The following is a 23,069-nucleotide window of genomic DNA, read 5'->3' as shown; positions in this document are numbered from 1 at the left end:
TAAAAACAGACGCAATCTTGATAAATCACAGTGCATATGTTATTTTAATCTATTTCCATTTCCTCCTCCACGTATCTGCGAAATAGTATGTAAACGCCATATTCCTTGAGACAAATTTATTAACTGATCAGGGATATTTTTCACATTTGAAAGACAGTTAATAAATTAGGTTGTAGTGTTCTTACTGAGCTATGAGGTTTGTACCAGTGACGTGCAGTCAGTGGAGGCAGGTGAGGCAGTGCCTCACCTGTCATCATGGAAAGCTGTCATGGAAATATCAAATGAAAAAATAAATAAACATATGTATTTAGTGATTTGTACTTTAAAGTTCCTGTCCATTTAACTTCACCGTTTTAGGATTTTTTTCAAAATCGCTGAATTTTCACATTTACCGTTCAAATACTAAGTAGAGACGAGCGGTGATGTCATTGATGACGTAAGTGCCTCACCAGCCATGAACCTCACAGCACGTCACTGGTTTGTACATCCTACATTTAAAGGACAACCGGCACCATTTTTTGTTTTTGTTTCCCACTGACATCAGAAAAACGTTTTATAGCATCTAAAATACCCAAATCAGGCAGGCTGATATTTTTAGTTAAATGAAAAACACCAATAAAAATGACTTCAAAATGAATGCGGAAATGGTCAGTTTCAGAAGGTCCCACCCCCCTGTTCGTGACGTCAAGCCAAGACGTCTTGCCTTTGATCGAGAATCAAAACAATGGCTTCAGATTCGGAGAAGATGTTTTCTTGTTACTCATCCAGTTATGAATATGATTCAAATAGTTCTGAAGAGGAAAGCATAAATGTTTGCAATTGATTCAAGGAGTCCTCCCATATCAATTCGAGCCGTCAATGATAGCAATGTAGCACCCAGAAAATGCAGAAGATTGCGCCCAAGCTCCGTTGGAAATGGGCTGATTTGTCAGCTGGGAATTTGTGTCAGCGAATATCAAATAGTTGTCTTGGTGCAACACACAACGATTCACCATGGCGTTATTTATGTGTTTTCCTTCTAATTTCACCATCAACACGAAGTTTTCAGACCAAACAAAGTACCCAAAATGCATTGTATGTCGCTTTCTCGGTCAGGGGCGGTCCAAACGTGGCGTCACATGGGGATCGCCATCAACTCGAAAACAAGACTTCATGAATATTCAGCGCAAGTCTTAAAACGTAAACTATAGCTATATGATGTGGAATCTTTGTAAAATATGCTCAGTCGAAGTCATTTGAAGTGATTTTATAAATTATGGACATAACTTGTTCAGAGTATTTCCGGCCCAAACACTCCCTCCAAATGCTCCTGGCCCGGCCCCTCTGTCAAATTTTAGAACCCAATGCGAGTCAAAAAGTTTGCCCACCCCTGGTGTAAGCTCTCAGTCGTACAGGAGTGGTCCATCGATGAAAAGGCTTCTTCAGCCGTCATCTGTACTTCTTTGAAGGTGTCGGACGTTTCCCTTCTTATATATATATATATATATATATATATATATATATATATATATATATATATATATATATATATATATATATATATATATATATAAACTACCAGTAAGACTTTAGTTTGCTGACGAAGTTTCTTCGATAAGAAGTGAAACGTACGACACCTCAAAGAAGTACAGATGACGGCTAAAGAAACCTTTTCATCGACAGTACAGTTTATTAAATTACAATACAATAGCATATTTATTATACATAAAATAAGGTATATTTTGTGTAGTTTTAAGGCTTAATTAATAGAAAATTAGGTTTTATGGGGACCTGGGAACGGATTATTCTCATTTTTAATGGCTTCTTATAGGAAATTAATGTTTGGCAGATTAACTTTTCGCCTTTCTGGGAACCAATTAAGTTCATAAACTGAGGTATCCCTGTATTAGGGTTTCAAGACTGGTTTTGGATTTCATAGTTTGAAGCCGGTTTTGGTGTTTCAAATGCGGTTTTCCAGTCAGGGAAAGAGTTTCAAAACAGAGATCAATGGCCAGGGTTGAGGTACCAAATTACGGTTTCCACGATATGGTTACAGTTTGAAATCAGGATTTGAAGATAAAGTTATGGTTTCAAACCTGCATTCGGACAAAAAATTGGGGGTTTCATATTAGGGTTACAAGTTCCAGTTTCAATGTTGGGTTTCGGTTAGGGTTTCAAATTAGAATTTGACGACCAATTTTGATTTTCAAACTAGTTCCTAGTTTCACATTCACGCCAGGAGCTGAGGTCAGGTTTCCAGGGTTATGATAGTGTAGCAAATAAAGGTTTTCAAGCTCCGTTTTCAATCTCGTGCTCTCTTCCGTCCAAGCCACTCTGCGTTTCGAACAAGCACACTCGCAAATGTGCCGGCGCTGCAAGACGCGACGGGAATGCGACAGACCTTTGGCAAAAGCGAGCCCGCCCGCCCTCACGTCGGTGATGTAAAGCTGCTGCACTCGATCCTCCTCCACCACCGAGATGGAGAAACCTGCAGAGGGGAAGGGGTGTGTGGGTGTTACATAAAACACCCAAGGCTGCAGCGACAAGCGTCAACACAATAGAAAGCCATTCGTCAGATTTTGCAATCACTCCACAACGTTATCGAAAATCCCTCTGGATACTGGATGACTAAATCAAATTTTTAAAATTGCTTTATTTCGGCGGTCACACAGTTTTATTTTTTATTTTATTTTATGAATGTATTTAATTTTTGTGATCAGATTTCTGACTTGCTGTCAAATGTCATTTTTTTTTTTGTCATTTATTTATTTTGGTCGTGTCGCAGGCCACTGAAAAATGGATGGCAGCTCTCAATTGGTCCCCAGGTCATAGCTTGGACACCACCGGTTTAACCGGATCTAACAGACTCTTGATCAATAAAGTGTCATTCATATCAATGTGTGACTCATTTGCCATTTAATTTTTTTTTTTTTTCAAATCTTAGCCTAGCCGCTAAAACCAAAATATTGATATACGACTGTAAAACACATCCAGCTTCCAATCTTGCTTGTGTTTGTCACAAGACGGTTTTAAAAATAATTGTACATTCAATTGCAGTGGCCAGAGTGAGGAAACAAATATTGATCCATTCCAGCCCTCATTTGTGTGATTTGGACAAAGACCCTTTGAGAAGAGAATTGTTCCCTTACCGTAACCGATCATGCACGACTCATCTCGGTCAAACTGGACCACTTTTGTTATCTTGGGGCAGAGTTCAATCTCTTTGAAAAGCTGTTTAGAAACAAGTTGTTTTAGCAAACACCGATCACAATGTCTGATTGTGAGAGTGTTTCAAATTAAGAGTCCCGCGGTAAAATTAGCATTAGCACAGGAGTTGCCGTCAGTTCCAACCACTGTTCACATACCAGGTCACACACATCCTCCTCCGGTTTGGGGATGTATAATTGCACTCTGTTGTCGATGAGGAACTTGAGTTGAAGGTAGTGCTTGGTGGAATCCAGCTGGTGGACCTGCGTATGGTCACACGGTCATTAAAGTTCACCATCTTACATTGGAGCACAATGCTATCGTGATCTCGTGCGTGTTTCTGTGAGCCAAAAACTGTATTTGTCTGACTGCTCAGTCTTAACCGAAACAGAGAGCATCAACGGCAGGAAATTACTTGTCTGTGGGATTGTATTAATGCTAAATTATTTAGCGTGCTCTCGACATGATGTTGGTTAGCTGGCTAGCCATGAAGTTTTGCAAAACACAGCAACGAAACATTTTAGGCATTCGCAAGCCCAATGTTCTGTTTGGGTTACCCTTCTCTCATTTTACAAGTGACTAATTTGCCGGTACACAGTCTTGCAATCTTCTACTATTTACAGCTACGGCTAGCGGAAGGCAGCTATGTTAAATACCAGAATTGGTCTACATAAAAATTTCTGCTTCATAAAGTATAACTAATCGTTTTAAAACCATATTTGGATAGAGATGTCCATGGAACAATGGTCAAACATTAACGATGCTCAAGATTTGAGGTCACTTTACATAAAAATAAAAAGTGCTGCAGCTAACTTAGCTTAGCATAGCTTGCTCCATCTACACATCGCAAAACGTGAGCCCATAGGATGGCATTTTTTTTAAAGAAACTTCATGTGGTTTTACTAACAGCGTAAATACAAACACAACCAATTTTTCCTCACTTTACAGTCAAAATCAGGGGGCCTGCGTCTGATCCTGGCTTATCAACAAGCTTTGCAGTAACTTAATGAACGATCCTCGTGTTTGTTGGGATGATGGAGACATCCCCAATGGTCTGATGGCGGCCTTGGACAACCAGACTAGAGCACCCCTATAGCCCTCATCATGTCCGCAAAATTACTTGACAGTTGTGAACGGCGGCAAACCTTAGAGCAGGGGTGTCCTTGAGAGCCACCGTCCTACAATGTAGGACTCCTACATGTTTTACAAGTCTCCCTGTTGCAACGCACCTGATTCAAGGGAACAGGCTCTACGGACACACCTGATTCTAATGATCAGATACTCAGCAAGCTATACGGAAGTATGACATGACATCCGAGCCAAAACCAGCAGGCTCAAGGACAGTTTCTGCCACCAGGCAGTCAGGAGACTCAACTCCCAGCCCTGCCCCTTTCCACTGCCACACTCACCGAACTCTGAGTACACGCTACATGCTGTACTATCATCCTGAACTTTTTTTTTCTGCAAGACCTCACTTCAACCTTTTTTTTTGTTTTTGCATGACTACACTACGTCACTTTACATATGACACTACCTCACTTCTCACTTTACATACGACAGTACCTCACTTTACATTCACAAATTACATGTATTGTCTGTTGTCCATTGTCTGCCTTTTTTAGCCACATTATAAGAGCCTTGCACGCTGGGTCCGAGAGGACATTACTTTCATCTGTGCTGTATGTCATGCATATTAGCATATTTGACAATAAAGCTGACTATGACTATGAAAAGTTTTATTCAGCCGTCGTCTGTATTTCTTAGGTGTCAGACGTTTTGCTCCTCATCCGAAGAGCTTCGTCAATGAACTAAACTTGTGCTGGTAACCCAGGCCCTATATCCTTAATTGACAGAGGTGACCGTGCCAGACCTCTGCCCTGATAGGTCCCGGCTCTCAGGCTGGGGGAGCAGTGGAGCACTCCCTGAAGCCAATCTGATTACCTCTATTGTTCTATCCCTGGCTCTTGGTTCACCTCATTAGCATGACTAAGCCTACGTAGTATCGGCCTAAGGAGGCTGTTGTAAGCACGGTCTAAATTAAACCTTAAACCACCATGCCGATTTAGTGAAGGGTTTTGCTGTTTTACAAAAATTGCATCCTTTTTCAAACTATCTATTTTCGTTTGCTAAGATTATGACCCCACTGTCGACAAATGAGTGATTGCTTGCTTTTAGGTGAAGATATACTGCAGATTGCGGTCCACTTGCATTGTCCCTGCGATGTTTTTTTTGTCGTCTTTTTTTGAGCATTTTTTTCTTTTCCCAATGTATTGTTCTATACAATCTTCATTTTTATATGTATTTATATGTATAGAATAAACTACATTACTTATTTTTTCATTTGCCGGCCCATTTTTGGATGCACTTATTTTTGTCTTAAGGTATTCATAGGTTTGAAATAGGACTGGGAGCCTACACAGACCTTGCAAATGGTTTCCAGCACGCACAGTGCCGACTCGCCAGGCTGGATGATGATCAGAACCGGCCGGTCATTGGGCAAACACACCCAGGATGGGATGACGTGGTCCGGCACCCAAACATCATTCTCTGTGCCGGGCCGGGAAACGCTCTTCCCAGATGCCTCTTCGCTCAACTGTGAGGGGAGGCGCAAAAGTCACACGGACTTTCCCGACCAAAACTTCAAAAAAGACGCCACCCGACTTTGTGACTCCTTACAAGGTGCTCCTTTGCTGACTCGGCATATCTTCCATCTGCAGTCCTTTTCACCAGCTCTTCTCCATCTGCAAAGACCTGCAAAGAAAAAACAAAAATACATTGTTGCGCAATCAGGAGAGGCCAAAACAAAGCGTTCGCACTTAAATCCAACCTGGTTGATGCTGGGGTGGGTTCTACTGTTCTTCTTGGAATTGGTGTCCAGACCCCAGAGGGACGAGAAGCGACTCTTGCGTTTGCTGCACGAGCGCGACATGGCGTGCGCCCGCCGCCTCGCACCGCTATCTGTGCGAGCCGCCACCTGAAAAAAAAAAGACATCTTGTCACCATGGCAAAAAAAAGAACCCAAATGCAGGCCCTTTTCCACTGTTGTCTTTTGTTTATAGGCAGCCTTCTTGATTGCTGAATTCATTGGCGCGTTACGCCACAACCATTATGGACCCCACTCCAACCCCGCGGTGGAAACACCACAAACACCGTCAAGATGCAACACAGAGCTTGACACAGCTGAGCTGAGTCATTTGGAAACGGAGCTAAGATGGGGCAAAAAAAAATCAAAGGGCCAAACGGAGCCGATGAGAAGTTTAAAATGTGAAACTGTGGCTATTCCCTGACAGGGAGACGGGAAAGGTGTGGGTGAAGGTGAAAAAAAAAACATAAAACAAACGAATACGAATATCCCACATGGCTTGTTTATCGTTGTTCAAAAATGGACCTTCTTGGCAACATTTTATCTGCGGGGTCATGTGACCCCGTCACGGCCGTGGGAGTGCACAAAGGAATCTCCAAAGTGAAGGCCCAGCCGGCACTAAAATAACAGCGCCAACTTGTTTTTTTTCTTTCTTTGTCCGGAAATGACTCATGAATATTGATGGCGTGGAACACATTTATTCATGAAATTTTGCCACTTAGGATTCATGCCCTGAGCCGGAAGTATTAAAAATTCAAAGCCAAGGAAGATTTTATTGATTTATTTTTTTAAGAATCCATAGATTCATTAGCAGGTACATTTTTAGGTGTTTTTATTTTTTCTTGTGGTAAGGTAAAGAACAGTCGGACAATGAATAAGTGGTACTGAACGGGTTAAAATTATGTGTATTTCATGTTATAATAGCATAATAAAATAATAATAAAATAATAATAATAAAATAATAAAACACAATAATAATAATAATAATAATAACAATAATAATAATAATAATAATAATAATAATAATAATAATAATAATAATAATAGGTTGGAAGTCTATTATATGCTGGGAAATGGGGGCCACCTCGTGAATGGTGATAATCAGCGTGGAACTGATGTCCATTGCAATGTAATGGGTGGGGAGCAGAGGGTTGGGTGGTGAGGGGTGTGCGTGCATAAATGTAACCCCCAAATTCCTTTTAAACACATTCGGGTAACATTTCTGCATGGCTCCATTCTGTTAATGCTGGTCAGTAAATATAAAAAATAAGATTATTACAGGAATACCTATTTGTAATTTGTTTTTACTTTTAAATCAGGTCACAAAGGGCTTGTAAACATGAAATACCTTCTAAATCAAATACTGTGGACGCAAAATGAATGGATGGCCCTTAGAATAACTATCATCGTAAACTCAAATAGTAAAAACATACTCAAAATGACTTTCAATTAAGAAAAAATGTTTGAAGGATTATGAGCTCACTCTCTAATAGTCCCTCCTCCAAAAAAGTTTTAAGATTAAATCCCAAAACACCAAAGTTCCCTTTTAAAGATAAGCGAGTCCAAATGCAAAAGTGCAACTTGGCCAAACGATTATGCGAGGACGGATGGAGAGGGGAGGTTGCAGCTGCCTTACCAGTGCGTGGAAGGACGAGACGGAGAAGATGCCCAGGCGGCCCATGGCCACCTTGGTCGGGCGCGAGGCGAAGGCCAGCAGTCGCTTCGGATTGGGCAGCTCGCTGCCCTGCAGACTGGCCAGGTAACAGCGGAAGCGGAACAGGTCCATGTGGAACCCCTCCAGGTTCTGCTCCCATAAGAAGATCTGCCGGATGACAAAGAGAAGAGTTTACTGGGGCAGTGGAGCGAAGGCTCGGGCTCCGGCCCGGTTCTGGCCAACGTTGTTTGGGAGCGGCAAGCTGACGCCGGATTGCCAAGACGCCGACAATGGCACACATTCCGATTGGCTGCTGGTCTTTTGGGCCTTTTTATCTCTTGGCTTGAGCACAATGGCAACCCTGGCACAGACCTCACAGAACCACCCCGATCGGGTTCCATCTAATGGTCCCGACAAAGACCACTTGATCGCCTGTGAAAGACAATGCATTTGTGGGGAGAGAGGGAGACGCAGGAATGGGGGTGGGGGAAGGGGCATTACCAGCTGCGTGCTAGGATACACACTGGATGTCCATAACATGCGGAACACCATTGCAAACAGTGACAAATCAATTCATACCCCTAGTTATCCAAAATGTTTGCAAAACATTTTGGGTGGTTGTCATTCAATTCCTACAATTGAAAACATATAAAGCAACCAGTCATCAAAGGATTGTCTTCTTTTTGAGGAAAGTTTCATTTTATTTTATTAGAGCACAACATCTCAATAGAGGCAAGTGTCACTTAAAGGACAACCGACGCCTCCGGAAATGTTGTATCCATAATTTGTAAAATTGGTTAAAATGACTTCTACTGACATATTTTACAAAGATTCCACTGCATATCGCTATATTTTACGTTTTAAGACTCGCGCTGAATATTCCGGAAGTCTTGTTTTTGAGTTGGTGACGAGTCCTGACGTCACGTCACGGGAAGGAAGGGCCCTGACTGAGAAAGCGACACACTGTAGCAGTCCTTTCATCACCTCAATGCATTTTGTGGTACTTTGTTTGGTCTGAAAATTTCGTGTTGATGGCGTAATTAGAAGGAAAACACATAAATAACGCGACGGTGAATCATTGTGTGTTGCACCAAGACTACTACAGTAAAGTCTCGTTATATCGATATTCAAGGGAGTCCGAAAAAATATCGATATAACCGGGACTATCGATATATCCGACCCTGTTTGCATGTACTTTTCTCCGTGCGTGCATAGAAATAGTATCGATATAACCGGGACTATCGATATATCCGATATCGATATAACGAGACTTTACTGTACTTGATATTCGCTGACAAAAATAACTAGGAGAAAAATCAGCCCATTTCCACGGAGCTTTGTCGCCATCTTGTGGGTGCTACATTTCTCTCCAGATGCCTCAAAATGACACGGAATAAATTCTTTAATCGATTGCAAACATGTATGCTTTCCTCCTCAGAACTATTTGAATCATATTCATCAGAATCAGAATCAGAATCATCTTTATTGCCAAGTATGTAGAACACACAAGGAATTTGTTTCCGGTAGAACACGCTGCACTAGTATCGTCGTCAAAAAAACTGCTAAGTGGCACTATACAGTTCCATTTTGGCTACTGTTGAAGAGTTCAAAGAGTTAATGGCTTGGGGGAAGAAGCTGTTTAAATGTCTGCTGGATTTGGTGCACATGGATCGGTAGCGCCTGCCTGAGGGGAGTAGCTAACGGGGTGAGTAACAAGAAAGCATCTTCTCTGAATCTGAAGCCATTGTTTTGATTCTCGAGCGAGGCAAGACGTCTTGGCGTGATACCACAAACAAGGGGGCGGGACCTTCTGAAACTGGCCACTTCCGGTTTCAAATTGAAGTAGTTTTTAGACACTAAGTCATTTTTATTTGTGTTTTGCATTTGCCTAAAAATATCATTCTGCGTGTTTTGGGTATTTTAGATGCTGTATAATGTTTTTCTGATGTCAGTTAGGAAACAAAAAAGTGGTGTCGGTTGTCCTTTAAACCCTAACCCTATTTGATACTAGTGCAACGTGTTCTACCAGAGACAAATTCCTTGTGTGTTCTACATACTTGGATTCTGATTCTGATTAAGGTGGTGTCTTTTCCCCTTCTTTTGAAGAATTTCCATGTTAGTCTTTGTTACAGCTTCAGCTGTTGTTAAAGCGCTATAAACCAATATGTATGCATTGCATTGTATTTTGGACAGCCGCCCTGATTTCAAGCTCGTATAACTCCAGACCCATATCATTTAAGAATTGACTCTTTTTTCTGATAAAAGAAGAGAGTCCAAGGTTTCTCCGTTGCATTGATTGTTTATGTAATCCTTAAACCCAATATTCTGTAAATTGTGCAATTTGAGTGAAAATGACAAAAAACTGGCACTGGAGTGGACATATTTTTGCACGTCTAGCAAGTGAATGATAAGTGTAAGTGTGGTTTGGTGTTCTACCGGCGAAAACTAGTCCGCCAGCCATTGTGGTGCTCCGTGTGTTTCCCGAAAACTAGTTTGTATGCCAAGACTATATTCTCACGAATTTAATGTTCGTAAAGTGAAAAATCCGTTAGCTAAAGCGTTTGTAAGCTGAGGTATCACTGTACGTCACAGTCTGAATAAATGAAACAAAAACAATTATGAATTATGTCCTTACAAAACCTGACCTTTCGTACCTGATCCAGGATGGTCTTCCTTTTCTTGACGTCGCTAACGGAGGCCAGCTGCATCACACCCATCTTCTTCATCTTCTCATCCATGTCGATCTTCTGCTCCAGCTTTTTGATTTCGGCGTGCACCAGGCGCACAGTGTCCTCGCACCGATGCTGCCGGGCGACGGCGCCTGCGCACGCCGAATGAATAGCCGTGATCCAGTTCTCCAGCTCCGTCTGGCTGCACGTCTGCGCGCCGGAAAAAAAAAATAAATCAGCGATCCAGACAGACATTTTTATTTTATCATATTTTATTTTACCAATGTTTATTATATCATGTAACAGCTTCTTAAGATAGAAGAAAATCACTTTTAGAAGCAGGGTGGGGTGGTGAAGATACCCCATTTTATGGTGTTTATGTTCCTTCATAAACTTTTGAGGGTTCTAAAAATCATCTGCTAGACTTGCAGTTGCACTTGGTGCACGACCCCTGTGTGGGGGTCTTGTTATACCACCCCACATTGCACAACACCAACGTGCGCCATCTAGTGGCTATAATAAGCTAGTGATGTTGTCCCGATACTTTTATCCACCCCTCCCCCATGTCTGACCTGGAACAAGAATGCATCTCCGAGCGAGTTGCTGAGGCAGAACACAAAGTCTTTCTTGGGGTGCTCGGGGACAGCCTGCACGATGCTGTTGTCCGCCCAAATGGCGTACTTGGGGATGCTGCTGTTGTCGATGCCCGAGCGCCCATCCGTCTCATAGAAAAACAGAGTGCAGCCTGGAGGGGTGCAGGGGTTAGGACCAGAGAGGGATTGGAGAAATTGATTAGACGCTTACTTTGAAACAGAAGAGGACTGATAATGAAACAAGCTGGAATTTTGCCCTCCAGTGGATGTAGGTGAGAAATGCAGCTCGGGAAATGAAAAATAACCATGGGTGGATGGATGGATGGGTGAAGTGAGAGGACAGAGAGAGAAGGGTAGAGAGAGAGAGAGAGAGAGAGAGAGAGAGAGAGAGAGAGAGAGAGAGAGAGAGAGAGAGAGAGAGAGAGAGAGAGAGAGTAATAGAGAGAGGGGGATAGAGAGAAAGGGACAGAGAGAGAGGGATAGAGAGGGCTAGAGAGAGAGAGAGAGAGAGAGAGAGAGAGAGAGAGAGAGAGAGAGAGAGAGAGAGAGAGAGAGAGAGGGATAGCGAAGAGGGATAGAGAGAGAGGGATAGAGGGGGATAAAGAGGGGGGATACAGAGGGGGATAGAGAGGGAGATGAATAGAGAGAGAGAAAGAGAGAGAGAAAGAGAGAAAGAAAGAGAGGAAGAGAGAGAGAGACCGAGAGAGGGGGATAGGAAGGGCTAGATAGATCGATAGATATAAAAAACAAGTTGACACTTAATATGCTGGGAAGGTCAAAGTTTTCTGCTTCATATTTTTGTGAATATCCATAAATATGAATTAATAGATGGATGGATGGACGGCATCTTCCACGGGAGCAAATTTGTCATTTGGTGGGTGCAGTGGTTTGCATCATTCCCTGGTCCTTCTCCGATGAAATAGTTTCACCCCATCTAATGTGACCTATTGAAATGAAAATCCCCACAGGCAGAAGAACGTGCGACAAACATCCAGAAAAACATTCTGACGTGAATGCATCACAAACCTTTGAGGGAGACCCAGTAGCTCTTCCACCTGCGCCTGGCGGCCGACTCCACTTTTTTGCTCTTCTTGTGAACCAAGAAGTTCTTAACGGCGAGCCTGCCGGCCTTGCGCACTGTCCCCTGGACGCCCGCCCCAAGCAGCGTGTCCGACTGGTAGGCGGAGCTCAAGTTACTCTGCTCGTCGCTCAAGACCTCCTCCAAACGCTCCATCTGGCAGGAGCTCATTTCCAGCTCTTGCCGGAAGTTCTCGTAGACGCCCTGGGTGGAGTCCGCGGTCCCGCCGCCGGCGCTGCCCCCGCTGTCGCTGCCAGCAAACGCGCCACCACCGGCCGCCGAGCAGACTGAGAACGCGGCCGACATGGTCTTGTAGGAGCGGGACTCCGACTCGGCCGTCACCCCGTCGATGCCGCTGTCGTCGTGCTCGCTGCCTTCGCCGGCGGTGACGTCCTGCGGGGCCCAAAACGGACCAGACGGCATGATGTCCACATTGCAGGATTTATAAATTATTTTTGTCCTGGATTTTTTTTATCTGGACCCCAGTTTTTTTAAGAACTCCAAACTTCCCTTTTTATCCAGGCAGTGAGTTGAAGCTGAGGTAAGATTAGCTCACCTGGCATCTCCATCCAAGAACTAGACCAGACCTGACCCCGTTTCAGAGCTTAAGCCTCCTCAAGGGTTTCAAAAACAAGCCTGACACGAAAAGTTTCTGTTCAAAACGGGACCATCGCTGTTGTTCAAGTGGAGGCTGCCCCCGTTGTGGCACCATCGCGTCTTCCCAGCCCCCCGTGTCCACCCCGCCACTTCTCCTACGCACATGGCCAAAAGCTCCTCGGTGATGGGAGCGTGACGGGGGGAATCGCCAAACTTGGTCCAATCACATGACCTAATCATGTGCTCCAGAGCTGCTTTCAAAGTTTTACAGGGCTGCTTGGTTGGGGGTGGGGGCGTCACAGTGACAAGTTCACGGTGCACCGTATTTTTACCGTGGCACTCTTCCACGGGCCTCCCGGCTCATTAGCATGACAAAAGGCAAAACATTTCAAATGGGGTCTGGGGAGGTATGTGACTTTAAACCCCCTCCCCTCCCTGTCTCTCTTCTGGACCAAGAAAAACAAGCGGCAGGGGGAAAGAAGAGCTTTCCTCAGACTGTTAATCTGATTGTGCAGTTTATAAAGTGGAGGAAGCACACAGACATAATAAATAAAGGGGAGTGGGGGCATAAATAAAATGTGGGGAGGGTCACGCTTGCGGTGTCACCGGATTGCAGACCGGTTTTAATATTCTATCCAGAGGGCAAACTTGACGTATAGCAGTGTCTGAAATAACGTCCGCCCTGAAGCCCGGGGCGTGCAACATTTACGTCGGGCATACAATTTACAGAACGTCTCCGCCCGGGTGGCCGACAACTTTATCAAGGGAAAAAAAACGAACGATATTTCTTCAAATGAAACGTTTGCTTTATTCCGATTTCCAAATCTTCGTTTGGTTTGGAAATTTCATAATTTCGTTTCGTTTGGCAATTTGCATAATCGGCAATCAGAAGCCTGCATCGAATGGCTTTGCGCTTCCGGGCGCATTTGCATATCATTTTCCAAAGTAGATGCACAGAGACCACAAGAAAAATGGATAAGTGGTTAGGAATCAAGCCAAAACCTCAGCCCCAGAAGAAAGATTCAAAAGAAGCTAACAAAATGTATGACACTACAAAACATAAACGTACATTAAAAGCATCGGGGAAAGAGGAGTTCACGTGGCTTGTAGCAGACGATGCAACGCAAACATTGCATTGTGCAATATGCCGAACAGTGTATGGACAAACGACAACTGGAGCAAAATCATCAGCAAGGGATATTTACCATCAATTAAGCAAGGGAGCACTTGTGGTAGGTACATCAATTACTTAATATTAAAGTGTTGTTCTGTTATATATTCCGATTATCAATCCTTAATACTTTGCAACAATGGATTTTTTTTGCGATTATTCGTCTTATTGTGTTTCATGTCGTGAAAAATGGGGCAGACAACTTTATGGCTGGGCAGACAACTTTTCAGAATTGTCTGCCCTGGTGCCCCAATTTTTGTCAAGAGTTTCAGACACTGCGTATCGGCATCAATTGGTTTTCTTTCCTATTTGTGGCGGGGCTTGTTGCCCCCCCCAAAAAATAGTCAGATCCAGAAATGATAATCGGGTCACTAATACATTACCTGGATGGTCTGCGCTCTCCTCCCCTGCATACTGGCACCCAAGGCGGCCTGGGTCCCCTGCAGGCCTTCAGAGAGGCAATGCGAGCGTCGGCACGGCAGAGTGAAGGCGCTGTAGGCATTGCCGTCATCCTCGCAGATCGCTTTGTCGTCGCCGCCCCTCCCAGCGACTTGCTTGCCGTCGTGCCACTGCCTGTTGCGGGTGTTGGGTTGCCGGCAACCGGGGATCTTCTGGCCATACAGCTCATCAAAGGAGTTGGACCGGTCGGCGTGGTCGGACCGGGGCGTCCCCTCGCAGTCCATCGGTTCCCGCTCGGTGCCGGGAGTCATCATCTCCTCCGTGCTGGTCAGGGGGTCTTGACTGAGGTCCGACAGGGAGAACTCCAGGCTATCGTCTCGCCAGGTGTCTGCCGACTTGGATCGCTTCTTAAAAGCGGCGGCCCCCTTGGATCCGTCCCGAGGGTCCTGCAGATACGTCACCTCGCCCACGTCCAGGTCCTCATCCTGGAGTTCATCCGCAGTGGGTCCGGGAAGGGTGATGAGCATCGTGTTGCCATGCACTGCCAAACCGGCCGGGGCGAGGAGGAAGGACATGGGCCTCAGGTTCATGGCCACGTGGTCCACCCAAACGGGGCTCCCGAAGTCCGTCAGGATGTCGGTCTCGTTGAAGGGCTCCAGTCCATTTTCGGCCAACGACTGCGGGATGCTGGGGGTGCTGCTGGACCGCGTGCTGGTCTCCGAGTTCCTGTGCTCAATCTTACCCGAGGAGGCGTGACGGCAGCGCCACGAGTGCTTGTTGGAGATGCGAAGCGAGCGCGACATATGCTTACGCGACAAATAGCCACGCTCCACGCCAATGAAGGCATCCTCCGCGCGCTGGCTTTCTGTATTTCCCATGATTCATTGACTGCGGAACATCCAAAAGTCTAAAATGGCGACTTGCTCATCATATCAAATTACAGTGATACCTCAACTTCCGAACGCTTTAGCTTACGAACATTAAATTTGTAAGAACTTCACTTAGATATCGTCAAGAGGCAACCTGGAAGTTCGTCATCTATTGATGATTTCAAGGCTAGCCACGGATGGTTCAAGAACTTTAAGCATCTTACAGGGATTCATAGTGTCATTCGTCATGGTGAGGCAGCCAGTTTTAACCATAAAGCTGCCGAAGCTTACATGGAATCATTCCTCAAGATGGTGGAAGTAGGTGTACGTTCCTCATCGAGTGTTTAATGCTGATGAAACTGGCTTGTTTTGGAAAAAGATGCCTAACTGGACTTTCATTTCACAGAAAGAAAGGTAAATAAAACGACTATTATACACTAGTTTATTTCTTTCCTAGAGTACTTATGAAAGGTGACTCTCCTTCCAAAAATTAACTCCCTGCCTCCCACCTCCTCCCACTCCATTCCATCAAGCCATCAACTACCATCACAAAGGTAAATAAATGACTTTATTATTCAGTACAATTTATTTCTTTAATTACGATACAATAGCACATTTATTATACATAAAATAAAGTATATTTTGTGTAGTTTTAAGGCTTACTTAGTCGAAAATTATGTTTTATGGGGACCTTGGAACAGATTATTCTCATTTTAATGGTTTCTTATGGGAAATTAATGTTTGGAAGACAAACTTTTCACTTTACACACGTTTTGAGAAACAATTAAGTTCGTAAGTTGAGGTATCACTGGATAAAAACATGTTTGCTTACCTGCTGGATGGACGTGACTTATCTGACATGTTGCTGGTCAACGCAACTTCAAACTTCTGCCCTCCCCGGTATGAGCTACAGACAAAGAGTAAAGAGAAGAAAGTAGAGCTACATAAGGAGGAAGTCTAGTTGTTTACTGCACGGACACTAAAAAATGCAGATAAAAATTCATTCGATGTTCTTGATAGAGACCGAAGGGGGGTTTAGATCAACATTCAGACGTGCTGGAACATGTTTGGGAAGATGTGCCATGCCTTCTAATTTGAATTTCATGGAACATGGCTATTAGCTATCTATTAGCTATCAAGCTAGCTTTCTATCTATTTGAGTGACTTCCTGGTTGAGCGAACGCTGGTGCGTGTGGCTGCCGCTGCTCACCCACAGAAAAACTTATCCTGTGACTGTTAAGTGACCTTGAGAGTTTTGAAAGGCGCTTATAAATTAAATGTATTATTTTTATTATTATTATTATTATTATTATTTAAAAAAATCAACAAAATGGCCACCTTCAAATCAAAACAGGCGTGAATGCGAAGTGAATGAGGCGCGCTTGAGCGGTGAGAGGCAAGAATGCGGCCGACCGACTCGTGGCAAGCTGCAACGAACTACCCAGTCATTTGAACCCGCCACGCTTTCTGGCCACTTGAAAAGTTACCGCAAGTGTTGAAGATGCTCCTTCACATTTTGTCCCAGTCAACAACGACCTTGCCGGAACCTTCAAATCTGATGCGTCCACAATAACTCACACAGTTGAAGCGATGTAGGGCGTGAGCAAAACGAACACATAAGTGGTGAGTATTTGTCCTTCCTGAGGAAGCAACGCATCCACTAGCCCCACGGCAAGGCGTCACTTTTATCTCCAACGTCATCACTCAGCAAAAGGTGTGACTGGGGCACATCCTGCTTGCGGATAGTTTCGCTCCTCATTGACTCACTTTGAAGTTCCTAAAACAGATGGTAATTTCTGGGTGCTAGTCAGGCGTGAGATGCGTTTTTTTTCTAGGACAAAAGGTCGAGGCCACTTGGAACGGGGCATGGGAGGGGGGTTGACTTGTGAGCTGGAGACGGTGGAAGTGGTAGTATTTGTTAACGTCCTGTTTGTTTTTGTGCTTTTCGTATGAATAGATTTTATTGTCAAGCTAATCGGTACATTTGCACCTGAGTCAGCACATGCTTCCATTTTAGCATTTTGAGTATACGACATATTACAGAAGTCATTGGTGCAGCAGCAAGGAGAGTCAGCGGCATTGTATGTGTAAAACATACAATGATATACAATACAGGGTGACCCCCCCCCAAAAAAAACGGGCTGCAACTCTAACTAGACCCCAATGAATGAAATGAAACTTTGGTCAAATTTTGTTTATTATATTCAAAGAATCACATCAAAACACTGGGGTCTTTGGCCTTTTTTTCTCGGTTCTAGAGCATATGTTCTAGATGGCCTCCACTTAGCTCCGTGCATGCAGCACGAAGTTGTCCATGACGTTCTTCCAGGCTGAATTGGTCCCTCTACCCGTCGCTCATGAGCAAGTTCTAGTTGCAGCAAGACGGAGCAGGTTCTCACCCCTCAAACCTGTCCCGAGATTGGCTGAAAGAGAACTTCAGAGGCCGAGTTGGTCAGTCCCAAGACTGATTTTGAGTGGGCACCCCATAGCCCGGACCTAAGCCCCCCTTTCTTTTTTCCTTGGGGCTATCTTAAGGACAGAGTATACGCAGGGAAACCCAGAACCATCATAGAATTCAAGAAAGCCATCAGGGAGGAGATGAGAGCCATTACCAATTCAGTCTGTAAGAGGTCATGGACAACTTCTTGCTATATCTCAAAAAATGCACGAAGCTAAATGGAGGCCATCTAGTACATATGCTGTAAAACGGAGAAAATATGCCAAACACCCTCGTGTTTTGATGTGATGCTTTGAATATAATAAAGTTGTTATGACCATGGTTTCATTTCATTCGGACAAAACAGTAAGAAACGGGCTTTATTAGAGTTTGGGCCCGTTCTTTTTGGGTCAATAGTTACAAGCAAATTAGCCGTTGAAAACAAACAGCCTCATCAAAATCTTCCCATGCGAGTCTGAACGCGCTATTGTAAATTGTCGTCTCCTCTCATTATCTGCCTGCCGCACCCATGTACAGAGCACACATATTTGAGAGCTAAGGTTGCGATATACAGTGACACCTTGGCTTACGACCTTAATTGGTTCCCAGAAAGCGTGTGTTAGGCGAAAAGTGTGTATTCCAAAACATTAATTTCCCATAAGAAACCATTAAAATGAGAATAATGCATTCCCAGGTCGCCATAAAACATAATTTTCGACTAAATAAGCCTTAAAACTACACACAATTTACCTTATTTTATGTATAATAAATGTGCTATGGTATTGTAATTAAAGAAATAAACTGTACTGTATAATAAAGTTGTTTTATTTCCCTTTGTGATGGTTGTTGATGGCTTGATGGCATGGATAGCTTTTTGCATAAAGAGTCTCAAGGAGCTCTCAAGGTTGTACATCTTAGAAGTTGCGATATTGCAACAGCAACAGATGCAGGCAGACACACTAGAAACTTCATTAATAGCTGGTCTTCGCTTGAATGTTCTCTTCAAAATGTACTGATGGCTTGTGCGGGTTGTTTGTGGAGCCTGATTGATGGGATATTTTTATCTTGCAGTCTACACTCTGCCTTTGAACTATCAATAAAGTTGAAACTAGTCCAAATTTCACTTGGTTTTCTATCCATTTTCTCACCATATCGCTTTTTCACTTTTATTTATTGTTTCAAGCTCTGTCGTCTCCCTTTCGTGTGTGTGTGTTTTCATAACCCCTCTCCCCCGCTTACTGCTGCGTGTGCCCTAGTGTGTGTGCCCCCCTCCCTCCTCTACCACGGATCTTGACCAATCACGTGCGGCTTTAACCAAAGACTGGGGGCGGGGAATAGAGGAAAAAAGCCGGTTGCCATTTTCAGCTCCTTGTTAGGAGCTCCAAGAACCGGCTCGTTCGCGAACGACACATCACCCAGTGTGGCGCTCCGTGTGTTTCCCGATAAATAGTTCGTATGCCAAGATTATACTCATATATATATATTTATATATATATATATATATATATATATATATATATATATATATATATATATATATATATATATATATATATATATATAATGTAGCCACAAGGGGGCACAAGCCAGTGTCTTATTGTGCCGGTCCCAAGCCCGGATAAATCCATAGGGTTGTGTCAGGAAGGGCATCAGACGTAAAAAAAAAATTGCCAAAACAAATATGCGAATCTAACCTATGAATCCCATACCGGATCGGCCGAGGCCCGGGTTAACAACGGCCAGCATTGGTACTGTTGACCTTCAGGGTGCCAGTGGAAAATGGACTACTGTTGGTCGAAGAAGGAGAGGAGGGAGGTGTGCCCGGAGGAAAAGAGAGAGATGGAATGCCAAAAGTATAGTACTAAGAGTAGGAACTTTGAATGTAGGAACAATGACAGGTAAAGGTAGAGAGCTGGTTGACATGATGCAGAGAAGGAAGGTAGCAAGGCTAGAAGCTTAGGGTCAGGGTTTAAGTTGTTCTATCATGGTGAAGACAGAAAGAGAAATGGAGTTGGGGTTATCTTAAAAGAGGAGTTTGTTAGGAATGTCTTAGAAGTAAAAAGAGTATCAGATAGAATGATGAGTCTGAAGCTAGAAATTGAAGGCGTGATGTTCAATGTTGTTTGTGGGTATGCCCCACAAGTAGGATGTGAGCTGGCGGAGAAGGAGAAATTTTGGTTGGACTTTGATGAAGTCATACAGAACATCCCGAGAAGTGAGAGGGTTGTAATTGGTGGAGACTTCAATGGACATGTTGGCGCAGGCAACAAAGATGATGAGGAGGTGATGGGTAGGTTTGGACTCCAGATGAGGAACGCTGAAGGACAGATGGTGGTTGACTTTGCTAAGAGAATGCAAATGGCTATTGTGAATACTTTCTTTCAGAAGAGACAGGAACATAGGGTGACCTATAAGAGTGGAGGCAGAAGTGAACAGGTAGACTACATTTTGTGTCAACGGTGTAATGATATGAGCGAATCGTATTTGCATGTTCTACTAGTGATGCCTGGCTTTAGATCAAAGGAGCATGCGCGCTGCTGCAAGTCAGTCTGATGAGAGCCTACGAGAGCCACACATGTCAATTGCCTTCTCCCTCCAACCAACACAGCCGTCCTAATAAAGAACCTCAACTCTATCCAGAAGTTGTATCATTTACCGAACCCGCTTACACAAAGCAACACAAACGGCGCCATCTAAAGGAAATCAGTGACTGCAAAGTAGTGGTTGGTGAGAGTGTAGCCAGACAGCATAGGGAGGTGGTGTGTAGGATGACGCTGGCAGGGAGGAAGATGAAGAAACCAAAGGCTGAAGTGAGGAAAAAATGGTGGAAGTTGAAAAGGGAAGAGTGTTGCATGACATTTAGGAAGGAGGTAAGACAAGCATTGGGTGGGCAAGAGGTCCTTCCAGATGACTGGCAAACTACAGCGAACATAATCAGAGACACAGGTCGGAAAGTACTTGGTGTATCTTGGTGAGTGGAAGAAAGGTAGATAAGGAGACTTGGTGGTGGAAATGGGGAGGTGCAGGAGTGTATACAGAGAAAGAGGTTAGCAAAGAAGAAGTGGGACACAGAGGACGGACGAGAGTAGACAGCAGTACAAGGAGATGCAGCGCACGGTTAAAGTAAAGGTGGCAAAGGCCAAAAAAGAGGCCTATGATGACTTATATGCTCGGCTGGACAGCAAGGAAGGTGAGACTGATCTTTACAGGCTGGCGAGACAGAGAGACAAAGATGGTAAGGACCTGCAGCAGGTTCGGGTGATTAAGGATAGAGATGGCAATGTATTAACAGGTGCCAGGAGTGTGATGGCAAGATGGAAAGAGTACTTGGAAGAATTGATGAATGAGGAAAATGAGAAGGAACAAAGAGTAGAAGACGTGACTGTTGTGGACCAAGACGTAGCAAGCATTAGCAAGGATGAAGTGAGGAGGGCGCTGAAGAGGATGAAGGGGGGAAAGGCACTCGGGCCTGATGATTTCCCAATCGAGGTATGCAAGTGTCTTGGGGAGGTGGCAGTGGTGTTCCTGGCTGGGTTATTCAACAAGATCTTAGATGGTGAACAGATGCCTGAAGAATGGAGACGAAGTGTACTCGTGCCCATTTTTAAGAAAAAAGGAGATGTGCAGAGTTGTACTAATTACAGAGGAATAAAGTTGATGAGCCATACAATGAAACTCTGGGAAAGAGTAGTTGAAGCTAGACCAGACATGGGCAAACTACGGCCCGCGGGCCACATACGGCCCGTTAGGCTTTTTAATCCGGCCCGCCGAACTTGCCCAAATCATAGTACAAACAGTGTCTAAAACTCATGACAAAAAGTTAGCGAACAACAGGGCAGATAACTGAAAAGTTCCCTGCCCCATTTTTCACAACTTGAAGCACAATGAGACAACTAATCACATTAAAAAAACATTGCCACAAAGTATAAAGTTTTTTTTTTTAAATCAAGAATGCACCTACTATAAATGCTACCTTGCTTAATTTACGGTAAATGTGCATGGCTGTAGATTTTGCTGCAGTCGTCGATTGTCATTGCGGTGCACAATGCAACGTTTGCATTGCTTTCTACGAGCCACTAAGCCCCTTTCATAAGTCTCACGTACACTTTACAGTCACGGTTTAAGTAAATTTACGTTTTGTAGCGTCACATATGTTGTTAGCTTCTTTTGAATCTTTCTTCTGGGCTGAGGTTCTGTGCATCTATTTTGGAAAATGACATGCAATTGCACGACTTTATAACGCTTGCGAAAGTCCGGAAGAAAGAAGCAGGCTTCTGATTGGCTGCCGTGCCGAGTATGCAAATTTCAACTGCAGGTAGTCTATGTTTGTGTGCTCGGCGACGGTACACGTGTATTGTTTGCGCGAGGGCGTCAGTGAGGAGTTTGTTGAGCGCGCGGTCAGGACAAGCCATCTATGATTTGGCGGAATTTAACACAAGTAGGTATTATTAAGCTTGAATATTTCGTTGTGTAATAATATGTTTTGAATGTTGAAAGTGATTCCATTTTTCAATAAATGTTGATTTCTTTAACTTTGCCCCTTCGATGGAAACGTATTAAAAACAGACGCAATCTTGATAAATCACAGTGCATATGTTATTTTAATCTATTTCCATTTCCTACTCCAAGTATCTGCGAAATAGTATCTAAACCCCATATTCCTTGAGACAAATTTATTAACTGATCAGGGATATTTTTCACATTTGTCATTTTTATTGGTGTTTTTCATTTAACTAAAAATATCAGCCTGCCTGATTTGGGTATTTTAGATGCTATAAAACGTTTTTCTGATGTCAGTGGGAAACAAAAACAAAAAATGGTGCCGGTTGTCCTTTAAATGTAGTATGTACAACGCCCATAGCATTGTATGTCGCTTTCTCGGTCAGGGGCGGTCCAAACGTGACGTCACATGGGGATCGTCATCAACTCGAAAACAAGACTTCATGAATATTCAGCGCAAGTCTTAAAACGTAAACTATAGCTATATGCTGTGGAATCTTTGTAAAATACGCTCAGTCGAAGTCATTTGAAGTGATTTTATAAATTATGGACATAACTTGTTCAGAGTATTTCCGGCCCAAACACTCCCTCCAAATGCTCCTGGCCCGGCCCCTCTGTCAAATTTTAGAACCCAATGCGGCCCGCGAGTCAAAAAGTTTGCCCACCCCTGAGCTAGACTAAGAGCAGAAGTGAACATTTGTGAGTAGCAGTATGGCTTCATGCCAAAAAAAGACTACGACAGATGCAGTGTTTGCTTTAAGAATGCTGATAGAGAAGTACAGAGAAGGTCAGAAGGAATTGCATTGTATCTTTCTAGATCTGGAGAAAGCGTATGAAGGGCGCCCAGAGAAGAGCTGTGGCATTGCATGAGGAAGTCTGGAGTGACGGTAAAGTATGTCAGAGCGGTACAAGACATGTATCATGACTGTAAGACAGTTGTGAGGTGTGCTGTCGGTATGACTGAGGAATTCAAGGTGGAGGTGGGACTCCACCAGGGGTCAGCTCTAAGCCCCTTTTTGTTTGCTATGGTGATGCACAGGCTGACAGACGATA

General features: G+C 43.8%; 1 protein-coding gene across 6 annotated transcripts in view; it reads right to left on the bottom strand.

The window, feature by feature from the left end:
* Nucleotides 1–23,069, bottom strand: part of LOC148888059 (rho guanine nucleotide exchange factor TIAM1-like) — a 62,539-nt gene that overhangs the window by 21,112 nt on the left and 18,358 nt on the right. For all 6 annotated transcript variants that reach the window (XM_089013448.1, XM_089013453.1, XM_089013450.1 and 3 more), the window contains 12 exons: nt 15,912–15,986; nt 14,195–15,098; nt 11,992–12,436; nt 10,945–11,117; nt 10,358–10,582; nt 7,686–7,871; nt 6,014–6,160; nt 5,863–5,937; nt 5,609–5,779; nt 3,345–3,449; nt 3,129–3,210; nt 2,381–2,467 (listed from right to left, as the gene is read on the bottom strand). In XM_089013448.1, the coding sequence (XP_088869574.1) occupies nt 2,381–2,467; nt 3,129–3,210; nt 3,345–3,449; nt 5,609–5,779; nt 5,863–5,937; nt 6,014–6,160; nt 7,686–7,871; nt 10,358–10,582; nt 10,945–11,117; nt 11,992–12,436; nt 14,195–15,088 (2,590 nt within the window). In that variant the 5' untranslated portion in view covers nt 15,089–15,098; nt 15,912–15,986. The remainder of the gene's footprint in view (nt 1–2,380; nt 2,468–3,128; nt 3,211–3,344; nt 3,450–5,608; nt 5,780–5,862; nt 5,938–6,013; nt 6,161–7,685; nt 7,872–10,357; nt 10,583–10,944; nt 11,118–11,991; nt 12,437–14,194; nt 15,099–15,911; nt 15,987–23,069) is intronic.

The sequence above is a fragment of the Hippocampus bargibanti genome, linkage group LG14 (genome assembly GCF_051943395.1).
Source record: "Hippocampus bargibanti isolate YZ-2025 linkage group LG14, ASM5194339v1, whole genome shotgun sequence".
NCBI lineage: Eukaryota > Metazoa > Chordata > Actinopteri > Syngnathiformes > Syngnathidae > Hippocampus > Hippocampus bargibanti.
This window is presented reverse-complemented; position numbering and strand designations above follow the sequence as displayed.